This window comes from Triturus cristatus, chromosome 1_1 (genome assembly GCF_964204655.1).
Source record: "Triturus cristatus chromosome 1_1, aTriCri1.1, whole genome shotgun sequence".
Lineage (NCBI taxonomy): Eukaryota > Metazoa > Chordata > Amphibia > Caudata > Salamandridae > Triturus > Triturus cristatus.
Genome location: NC_140579.1, coordinates 648,359,273 through 648,371,279, shown reverse-complemented (window position 1 = coordinate 648,371,279; position 12,007 = coordinate 648,359,273). Strand labels below are relative to the sequence as shown.

The window sequence follows — 12,007 nt, the reverse complement described above, 5'->3', positions numbered from 1 at the left end:
GGAGGTGTTTCATTGAATATTGTCAGGAATACACATTTTGTTTGCATTATCTTAGAGTAGATGTCATTGGTTTGGCACAGATGATTTAATAGGGGTTGTCAGAGGTTGTGTAGGTGGATTTGAAGTGGGATATCAAAGACCTTATAAGGAGGGTTTAATGGTTGATGTAAGAGGTTGAGAAAATTATTTGCAGAAACTTGATCAAGAATATCGGAGGCCTCTTGTATAAAGTTTGAGATTGGACTTTGTAGGTAGAGTAACTTTGGAGTCATGACTAAAAGGGGATGTAAGAGGCCTTGTACTCATTAGGTATCAGTGGTTTTCTAGAGAGGATATAAAATGTGGTGCCTCATGCCTTGTTTGGAGGATGTTGGAAGATGTACATTGCATAGTGGATATTAGAGTGGGTGAATTCCTTATTATGAATTTGATTTGGTAGGTTAGAAGCATTTTGGATTCAAACAGGGTTTCTAAACACGTTTAAAAATATTTTAGAGGGAATACACAGGTCTTGTGCATGGGACAAATATAATTTTCTTTTTAAATTAATTATTGGATCAACACGATGGCTGCACATATTTAATTAATTCCATGTGATAACATACACTGGAAAAATATCTGTCGCAAAAACATAGAGTTCAAAATATGGATTGCCATAATCTTAACCTTACATAAGTATCTCCCTACAAACTTGCTGACTTCTAAGTATTGCCTAAATCAAGCCAAATGCACGTCCCCCCTATTTTAGGTGAATTGATTTACTACTTAAACTCTAATCGAAACATATTTGGTGGCAATTGCCTAATAGTGGGATTAAGTACTGGATGAAATTGATGAAGGGAGGTATTTATGTGAGAGAGAGATGTTGCTAGTTATGTTTCAAAAATGGGTTTTGAAAAATAGGTTTTGGAGCTGGGTTTTTTTATCATATGCCACCCATTTCATCCTCAAACTGATAGCTTACGAGCATTTACCTTCATTATTTGAAGCATTGTTGTCTGCTTAAAAAGTCAAATGAAATAATACAACATTAATTATCTACAGTAATCTGTAATTTGTAATTTGTATGATATTATATGTTTGTGTCTTTTATGATCGTTTGATCGAAATAAAGACTAAATTAAATTAAAATTACAACATTAATAACATATGTTTTCATGCTGCCCTTCCATGCAATACCTCATAAGTCCGAACGAAGGTACTTACTTTCAGCCTTACCTTGTTACAATAAAAGTCTTGTCAGTTGCAGTTTTCCGCGATTGGACATTATACTATTCTTGAAAGACATTTTATGGATCTTCATCAGTTGGAGTATTTTCAGTGTTTCTTACCAACATGTAACAGTCCTATCTTTCCTGGTGTACATTATAATATTCAGATAGTTCAATGCCAAGCCCACCCATCATCGTCCCAACTAGAGATATAGCAGTCAACCTTAAGCACTGCACTGAACAATGTCCAGGTAACAACTCCAATAGATAGAAGGGGTTTTTGGTAGGTATTACACTTAGTAGTCGGCCCTGTTGCTGTACTACCTGTCCTGCTATCTTTTTTTCTTAGTTCCTGTTGCATTTCAGTTTAGTTTGTTGATGCCCAAGCCAGCAGGTTGATTACTCAATCTCTGGTCCAAAGCTTAACTTCCAGATCATCATAAAATTATTTTTGTGTCATTAATCTAGAAGCACATGAAACGTCCGTATGGACCTGCCTACCTGTAATCTCTTTCATAGCATCACATTCTTGTTCAACAAGTGTCCATAACACAGCTTGCCCAACTATATAAAATCTGAATACCCCGTTTGACACCTAGGGCACCCTGCAATGACACTTAGCTAATTTTGCAGACTAATTGTGGAGTAATGTTTTGACACCATTTAAATGCAGTTGAATCTGGTGAAACCTAGTGGGTCTACACTCAGAAAGGGGACAGGTTATTCGAGAGAAGGAAAAAGGTATACTTTAGTTAATATAAGGTTATTTCTTTGGAGGGAGAAAACATAGAGTGCCTAATTTAAATGGAACTCCAATATTGCCTCCGACATGAGAATTATAGATTACTGAACAAACAAAAGATAAACAGAGAATCAGGTGTAAGTGACGGTGATTAATCCGAAGAAAAACATTGGTACCAGTGCAGAAAGCATACTGAATTCCATGACAGACATGGATAGGAAGCAACATTATAGTCTGAATTGCATGATGTTATATACGCATTTATGTTATGAGCCATATATAATGTGATTAAACGATAATGTAATAAACAGATTTTAAAACACTGCTGATGAACGTGTTGATGACAAAATCTTTGTCATACCCCTCGACTAAGAAGATCCCATTGAAAATGGTGATGCTGTTGGTGATGACTTCTGGACACTCTTCTTCAAACCCAAGAACACAGAAAATGATGAGCCTGTCAACGGCGACACTGGCCTCATCAACAAGCATGACATTGAGTAGCACTGCGACAAATACATATCAGCGGCAATAGAACTCTCAATGAGTACATAGTTATCTCTTTTGTCATCCTTGGAGGCACCTTAAACCCATTTACAGTGACTATTTAAGATTTCTGCTCAATAACCAATGCATGTCTTGGACTCTGAGCTAGAGGATTATATCAGGCACTAAGCTAAGGCATATAGTGCGGTGCAATTGAATGTGCAGTACATTCCAGAATACAAAGAAGGAGTCTTTGAAGAGGCGGAAGGAGACACATACTACCAGCAAGGCTATGAGGAGTATAATCCTCAAACCTTTTCATCTGAAGGCCATCCATGAGTATAAGGGCTGTCGTAATAGTGCAGTCATCAGTTCATGACCTCCTGTAGTGTAGGTTCCAATTTCCCTCATGACCGCACTGCAGCAAATGATGGAAATTTTCAGAACCGGATCCTTCAACTGCAGCATCTTTAATCTCTGCAGTGTCCTCTGGCAGAACCTCCATTACCACCACATCAACTGATGTTCCCCCCGTGGGAACCCACTGCATCCTCAACCACAAGAACCAAATATTTAACCTGCAGCACATCCACCAATGGTGCCCTGCTCAGTAACCCCAGCGCCAAGGGATGTGTAAGAAGAAGTGATCAGAAATCTGACCTAGATAAGGAAGAAGTTGAGGTCATGGATGAAGGGCAGGAGGACGACTGTGAATCCTAAAACGAGGAAGAATGAAGAGACTTTGTCTTACCCAAGGTAGGAAATAAATATTCCCTTCCCCCACAACCGACTCTCCTCTAGACAATATCACCTGATTTCATCCCTGCTAGAATGAGTATGGAATAGGGTTGACCATCCTGTGTTTTTGGTGAACCAGTAGTGTTTTTTTATGACCTCAAAGAGAAGCCCAGAAAGACGACTAAATCCATCTCTAGCCTGGATCACATTTTGGATAGAAGGGCTCAGATTCATGCCGACACCAGCCACTGTACACGCAGTGATGTTGTGCTTGAAAAAGAAATGCAGGGCTCTGCCAGACTCAAAAACAGTATGTTCGACCAGCCATTCTAAGTTTGATTCTGTTTATAAGGAAGCTAGACAGAGACTTTCGGAAAATCCTTTAGCACCCATCTTTGCCCCTTCAGTTAGAGATAGAAGCATATTGACAACTTGGCACACAGAGTGAGTTATATGGTGGTGAATTCCAAAAAGGCAGCAAAAGCAGTGGCAATCCTAGGCCAGTATGACCACCATATGTGACATGATATCTCTCCTCTTATAGACTTAATTCTGGACAAGAGGTCCGAAGATTCTTCGTCTAAGGACATAATTAGGTAAGGGGCTAACACTTCGCCTTAAATCATCGTTGCAGCAATAGAGGTATTAAATGCTAGTTGTTCTCACCTTGCAGGAGCTGTACCGCTTAGGAGACCAGGCTGAATAACTTCTTTCTGCCCCGAAGTGCAAGCAAAAATCCTTGACATGCCTTTCATCAGCAAGGCCTTGTCCGACAAGCATGTAGACAGTGCCCTGTAAAGTGTTAAAAATTACACAGATATGACATGCTTGCAATACAGATGTGCTCCTTCCACTTCATTTCAAGGCTCCAGGTGCTGCCAAGCTTACGGGGGAGGTTACAATCCATATGACAGACAAAGTCGCCACTACTTTCCATCCAAATAAATCTGATTACGACCAAGTCTACTCATCATGAAAAGGCGAAAGCTGTCAAGGCTAAAACAAGGTGACAGGAAAGAAGAGAGGTGCCACTCTGTCCTGCTACCAAGATGCTACAAGGAGAGCCTGACTTGTATATGCTGCCCCCCATGCTAACCCCCATACAGACTGTGAGGGGATGGTAAATTCCTGTTTTTCCTGTGCATGGGTACAGATTACCACCGATTGTAGGATGCTCCAAATAGTGCAGTCAGGACATACACTGTAATTCCTGGAATGACCTCCAGATCATCCACCCTGGAAAGAGCACAGTCTGCACATGTAGAAGGCGCGATACAAAATTCTTCTCCTCCTTTGATAGGGAATGTACCGAAACCCCCAAAAAATCTGGGCAGCTATTCCATGTTCTTCCTGGAAGAAGACAGGAAAATAGTGTAAAGAACTAAATGGGGGTCTGAAAATTTTTTTATTTGAGGTTGGTCACCTCACAGAAAGTCCTTCTGTTGCTTCACAAAGGGAATTCCTTACCTTCTTGGACTTACAGAACGCCTACTTCCATGTCCCTATGCAACAATATCCCAGACAATACATCTGGCTATTAGTTGCATGGCAGTAGTAGTACTAGTTGAAAGCCCTCCCCAATCTTTATACGCAGTGTCAGCAGGTGTATCCATACTTGGACTGGCTTGCCAGTGCTCCTTTAGAAGAAACTTCAGTTTCCATGACAACTTGTATCAGTCTTTTCCATTAGCTGGGTCTGATGCTAAATGTGCAGAAGTCTTCCATTCATCCTGAGCTAAGACTACAGTTTCTGGGACCAATCTTGAACATGTGACTTGTTGAAGCGTTTCCCCCAACGAAAAGGGTTAAAAAGCTCATAACATTGGCCACTTATTGTTCGATCATCTTGACATTCCTGTGGACTGCAGGAAAATACTGGCACAACCATGGGCACTTGCTACAACATGGACTTAGAATGCTAAATGGAAGTGCTTCGATGTCTGGTGTAAGGATGAAAGGCTTAACTGCCATATCGATGCAACCTCATCAAGTACTGGTGTATTTATTGCACCTAATCTTATGACAGTCTCAAATACTCCTCTGTCAGAGTTTACTTTGTTCCAAAATCACTATTTAGGTGGACGAGTGATGTGTCTGCATTTTTCTCTCAAAGAATCATCGAACAACTTTGACGACGTTTGGGAGAAGGACCTTTTTCGGACTTTTCCACGATTCAGAGGCCCTCCTGTTCCATGGGAGTTGAATATAGTGCTGGGTCAGCTGATGCTGTCACCCTTTGAACTGATCCATATGGTACATCCCATGTATCTGTCATCAAATACGGCGGTGATGCTAGCTCTCACCTAAGGGTAGAGAGTTAGAGAGCTTCAAGTGTTCACCAGAAAAGAACTATACATATGGTTCACAAAAGACAGACATCATGCGCTCTAATCTTAAATTCATGCCCAAGGTCCGTCGGACTTTTACCTGAATGAACATGTTATTCTTGCTCCTTTTTCCAAATTCATGCAGTCAGCAGAAGGATCGTTAGCTGGATGCATGCAGGGGTATCAGAGTTTATATGGACAAAACTAAAGCAGTTATTTCCCTCATTCGGCCACCCAGAAAGATTTTGCTCGCACCCAAGCAAGGAATTGCCCATTGACTATCATCCAGCATCTCCTTCTTTCACAGTAAAGCAAAACACCCACTTCAAGCCAGAGTGAGGCTAACTCCCAATAGAAACATGGCAAAGACAACTGTATTGTGCTGAGGTGTACCTCTCCTGTTTATTTGCCTCACAGCCACATGGAAAAGCTGACACACTTTTACAAAGTAGTTCTGCCCGCGTGAATGCTGCAGCCGATACTTCCACGGGTCAAGCAGTCTTACGCACCATGTTTCAGTAAAGGTGAGATTACTTTCCTCCTTATTGACATTTGCTAATTTAATGTACTGCTTACTGTTCTGATACCAGTAGATTAATCTATGAAAGAAATTAGGTAATTAACTGCACCTCCAGTTCTCTAGCTTTGGTATCCTTCATAAATTCAGATGTGAGCCTTATCACCCCTCCACCCCCGATCAGAGGCTCACTCCCTATTATGTCTATACTTCACAGTTGTGCTGTGATATGTGAGATATGGTGGCAGCTAGGAAGAGGTTTGGCTGAAGTTTGGGTTATTTTTAATAAGTGGGCGTCCTAATGAACAAATATTACTGTTGAGTCTCTGGCCATTTTTAGACTGGTTTCGGATGCTTAAAGTTGCCAGGGTTTCCCAGGCTGAAAACAGGAAAAATTCAAGCAATTTGAATTTATGAAAGATATCCCCGGAGAACAGGAGCTACAGGTAAGTAATTGACTTCTTCACAGCTGCTTCTCATACCCCTCTTACACAAGCCATTTTCACAGATGTTGAGGGCCGGTTTTGTGTGGGGATATCATGGCTAGTGAAGGGTTTATAAAGCAAACCGCATGAGCCGTAAATAGTTTGTGCAGAAAATCTGTTAAATGGTCAAAAAATTGAACTTGGAATGGTTGTGCCACATTTTGTTAACACTTGATTTCCTTTTTTCCCCAGGGGACGAACATTTCAGAGTAGCCGTAGTGGCACGGCTTACTTTGGAGGAATTTGCTCACCAACAAGAGGAGGTGGTGTTAATGAGGTGTGTATTCTAGGGCAACTGACAGCAGTGTCCATCTTAACTTCCAGTGCCTTTTGGATGCCTATAATGCAAGCAGACTGAAAAATCCTCAGTAAAAGTGGGGGCTAGCAAACAATTAGGAAGGAGCTTTTTTCGTTAAGTAACTTCTTCAGGTTTCCCGCTCAACCCATAGTGATTTGGGTTTATTGAGAAAATGAGGTACTCCGCATTAGCTTGCCTGTCTGAATTGCGCCAAAATAAGAAGTTTCTACTTTCCATTACTCTCCCTTCGTCACCGAGAACAAGTTAATTCGGGATGGTATTGCAGGTCTGCTTTAATGTCCTTTGATGTTTTCCCATTAGTATACTAAATCCTCCATTATACTGATTCTGATGCAGTGATCGTCTTTTCATATGTAGAGAAGGTTCTTATTTCTAGCCACTGTGATGTGGTTCTCCTATAGGACACTAAATGCATCACAAACTTCTCCAACTTTACAGATCGGTTGCTCTCCCGCCCAGTCAACAGGAGACATACCCTGTGTGAAAAAATACATCTTAATCAACTAGCCAATTCGAGCTATCCAACTTTCAGGGCAGGTGCAAGGATTTTTGCTCTCCTAGGAAAGGTGGCAGTTTTCTGACTCAGCAGTAAGGTCTCATTTGCTGCAAGCAGGTTGCAATCTGGCACCTGGCTGTTGGTGGTAACCCAAACAACTATCATTGTCTTGCCATAGCACTTTTATGAACCTGCCTCCTATATTTTCGGAAAAGTAAACACTTCAACCGATTGGCTGAAACCACTTCCCTCTGTCTAACCCAAAAATAACTACCAGTTTTCCGACATGATCAGTAAAATTTGCTAGAGTTTAAAACCGAGGTTAAAATGTGCTGCAACAGAGCTGCTGACCTTTATCTCTAGGCCCGCTGTGCGAAGTTCATAATAGGATGAACATACAGATCCCTCTCTGTCTGACAGTGGATAAAATCTTCACAACTGCTTTCATTTGCATATTACTCTCATCCAGTGAAGGCTGGTGAAGATGGAATGTAGTGGATCGTAAGTTTCACTGGTAAATTCCGTACATAAATGCACACTTAGATGTATACAGGGTTATATACATATATGCATAGCTAAATTGATGCTTTTCTTACCTGCATGTATACAAATAGAAAGGCATGGATACACACATATAAACATGCATACATTAACATATATATGTATATATTTGCATTCCACTGACACATACATTCAGTCTACACATGCCTTCTCAATTCATCATAACTTAATACATGTTTCTCAGAGTTGTGTCTCCAAATTGTCATGGTGCTTGTCTGGTACACCCTATCTGTGCGACAGGCCTGGGGCTGGAGTATGCCATATATCCAGTCATTGGAGTTGTTGAAAACATCTCAGATTGTCCCAGTTCGGTTGTGAGTAGCTTGTCTTGTCCTACTCTTCCTTTCATTGTGGTTCTTACAGTGCTTAATATGTAGTAGAAAAATAATGGAAGTAATAAAACAGGACTAGTTGGCTTTACTAGATGTTCCTCTTGTGTCAGAAGCAACTACTTAACAAGTCTGTCACAAAGCTGTAGTACCCCAGTCATTACTAGACATCCCTCTTAAGTCAGAGGCAACAGCTTAAAATGTTCTTCACAAAGTTGAGGGGGATGACTGCAAAATGTAAATTTACACACACACCCTTTCACCCCTTTGCTATTGTAATGAATTGTGCTTGTTTTCATTAGGATAATATGCCAAAGCAGGGGTATGATGATGAGTCAGTATTGCAACTTACAATACATGTCTTTATTACTATGGAACTTGTGATGACAACTGAGTGCACATATGTACTAGCAGTCACTGGTAAATTGGAGTGCCTTACACCTCATTCTTTGCAAATTGCTTTTTAACTTTCACTATACATGTGCCACTAAATTGCTTATCATAAAGTTGGCCTATGACTGAATTGTTCTTGAGATTGGCAATACTTTGACAATATTGCAACTTTCAATAACTGTCTTGATTACTATGGAACTCCTTTGATGACAACCCATGGTATAGATAGGAACTAGCAGTTACTGGCAAATTTAAGTGCCATCCACTCTCTGCCTTATGCTTATGCTGTGGGCTGTGGTAGGAGGAAGCAAAAGGTCAATGTCACCTGAGTAAACCAATAGATAAAGATAGTTAATGAAATATACACATAAATATATATTTTACTATGATTTTTCTTGAGGCTAGCAAGCCTATCACAGTCAACTGCATCACCTCAAGTTGGTACTGGAAATACTTCTCGAGTCTGCTGCTGGACTTCATCTGGTTACTTGGTGTCCCTCTTGAGTCAGATCTAACGGAAGTGTCTACAAGCTTACAGTATATCAAGTTGTTACTAGAGGTTTCCCTTGAGTCCTAAGCCAAAGACTCGAATTTTTTTCATAAAGCTGCAGTACCTCATGTTGTAACCAGGTGTTTCTTACTAGTCAGATATTTGCACTTCAGATAACCTTTACAAAAGTGAGGCAGTGTGACATCAACATATACATTTGTGTATGCACTATAGCTATTTTAATGGTTTGTGATTGTTTTCCATAGGATAAATAAATATGCCAAAGTGGTTTAGGCTAATGAGTCAACATTGGAGATTACTATACATTTCTTGATTTTCATCAAAGTAAGTGATGACACTATACTCTGTATAGGTACCTGCGTTCACTGGTAAATACAAGTGCATTAAAATGTCTAAAGATTGGGGTATTATTTATCTGATAGAGACATCTAGCCACAGATTCCTTAACTTAGAATATCCCCAAGCGTCAGACTGGATCCAGAGAACTTTTCTCAGCAGCACCTCTGCGCGCTGGGGGACAGCCCCGCATGGGTCAACCCTGACGTCGTCCACGGACATGATGTCAGTGGAGCCATATAAGTCCCTCCCGGCGTGTTGACGTCAGTTTTATTCTTTTCCGTGTCCCAACGCAGATCAGGAGTAGCGGTTCCTCAGGCCTGTTTGGTTTTCAGGCCTTCTCGAAGCCTTCAGGCTTCAAATCGTTTGAGACCTGTACGTGGCAGATGTCTGCGACGGATCTGCATGTGATCTGTATGTGGTGCCTGGGAGAGCACCACGTCTCCAACGAGTGCAACGCCTGCCGGCAGCTGAAGCCGAATTCTCTGCGGGAGCATCGCATGACGTTGCTGACTGCCCGGATGTCCCGTTCGGAGTCTGCTCGTCGTTGGTCTCCATCTCGAGCCCGGGCTCCTGTTCGGGTCCGGTCACGGAGTCGTTCCTGCAGACGTCGTTCGCCTGATGCAGGTAAGCACAAACATAAGTCACAGAGCTCGTCGGCCTCGCATAAACATAATGGCGGGGCCCGCTGCTCCTGGTCTTTACCGGACATGGTCTCCCAGGAGTCGCCCCCACCTACCCACCGTTTCCTGGTGTTGGGGTGTCTCGAGCCCTGATGGAAGCCTATTCACAGGATCTTCAGTCCATCTTTGGGTCACCCCGTCTCCCTGGCGTGCCTTCGGGCCCCACAGAGGGGGTAGGGACTGAAGTCGGGTCTTCGCCAGTGGGTTCGCCCTTGGTCCGATTGAGGTTCCTGACTCTGGTCCCGGAGTCTCTGCGACGTCGGGGCACGACCCGGAGGGGCATCCAGGCCAGACGTCTAGCCCTCCTGTGATGTCTCTGCATAGTCCTGTGAGGCTCTCTGCGCCAACACCAGATGCGGCTGCCGCACAGTGCTCGAGTCGACGTCGTTCTTCTCCGCAGTTCCCCATCTCGGTGGAGGTCGAGTCGACACCTGTCGGACGCTGGGTCATCCTCGGTGGTCATCGATGTCGATATGATGCCGTCTCAACGTCGGTCAATGCTGGTGCTGGTCTCTGCTGTTCCTCTGTTAGAAGAGGATGAGGCCCCTGAGGTCTCTCCACACCCAGGGTTGTTGCTGTGCTCTTCGGAGCAGGTGCCCATGGGACAGTGATCCATTGATCGATCTCAGGCTCCTGCGCCTCTACTGTCTGGTAGACGGATTAGCCTCCAGCCGTCCCCTACAAATGGTTTATTGTTGCCACCTAGAATGGCTACAGAGGCTAGTGCGGTGTTTGCGAGGGCTGTTCGCAGGGCTGTAAATATTTTACACATGTAGCCTCCCTCAGTCTCTTTGCCTTCTGATCCTTTATCGGAACTACTCCACCAGGATGCTGTTGAGCTGGAGCCCTTGATGCCTTTTGGTGGGTCTTTGTATGACACCCTTCTTGGGACGTGAGTGCGGCCCTCATCCGGAGACCCAGTGGATTGGGCTATAACACATCGTCATCGCCCGGCTCCAGATGACCCTGTCTATTTGTTCCTCCATCCTAGGGCTCAGGGACTGGTGGTCCCGGCGGCTTCAGCCTCGCTACCTTCCTCTCCTCCCCCACTGCTTCCTCCCACTAGGAAGTCTCGCTGGTTGGAGTCGTGTGGCCATCATATCTTTGCGTCCACCTGTTCGGGCCTCCGTTCTCTAAATACGTCTTGCTTGTTTGCACGGGCTACTTTTGCCCTTTGGGACTCAGTCAAGCTTCTTCTGCCATCTCTTCCAGAGGGTCCCCATGCTGACCTGGATCGTCTGTTGGATGATGGCCGGGAAATGGCACAGTTTTCCATTAGATGAGCCGTAGACACCACTGACTCTGTGGGTCGGGCAATGGCCAGGTTAGTTGCTCTGCGTTGCCATGCTTGGCTGCGAGATGGCAGTTTCCCTGAAAATGTTCAGGAACGTCTTGGGGATCTGCCTTTTGATGGAGTTGCCCTTTTTGACAGTTATGCTGACCACCGTCTGATGTCTGAGTTTCCAAGACTGTCTTTGCTAGTCCTTCTGTGGACTTTTACTTTCATATGCAGAGTTCTCTCTGTTTGTTCTGGTATCCGTCAATGGGTTCATGACGTTAATTCCCAGGCTGTCTGTGCGGCTATTCCGTCGTTTTTGCCCTTATTTGGTACAGCAGGCCAGCTGGTTTACTTTTCCTTTCGCTTCCTCCGTCTGAGTTTGTCTCAAGAGGTGCCCCCCTTGCTTATGAGGATGAGACTTACCCTATGTACGGTATCCGTTGTCTATTGTGTAGCTGTCCTTCCTTGCTGAGAAGCTTCGTAGGCTCCTGTAGAGGCTTCTTTGGTCGGGGTTGTCCTAAGGATCTGACTGTGGTCTTTTCCTGCTATTTTGGGACCCCCCTCCCTTCCTTCCCTCCCCCTGGTGCAGCCCAC

At 43.5% G+C, this 12,007-nt stretch overlaps 1 protein-coding gene across 6 annotated transcripts in view; it reads left to right on the top strand.

The window, feature by feature from the left end:
- ADAM11 (ADAM metallopeptidase domain 11) overlaps positions 1–12,007 on the top strand; it is a 789,906-nt gene that overhangs the window by 329,596 nt on the left and 448,303 nt on the right. For all 6 annotated transcript variants that reach the window (XM_085646660.1, XM_085646679.1, XM_085646669.1 and 3 more), the window contains exon 12: positions 6,699–6,783. In XM_085646660.1, coding sequence (XP_085502786.1) covers positions 6,699–6,783 — 85 coding nt within the window. The remainder of the gene's footprint in view (positions 1–6,698; positions 6,784–12,007) is intronic.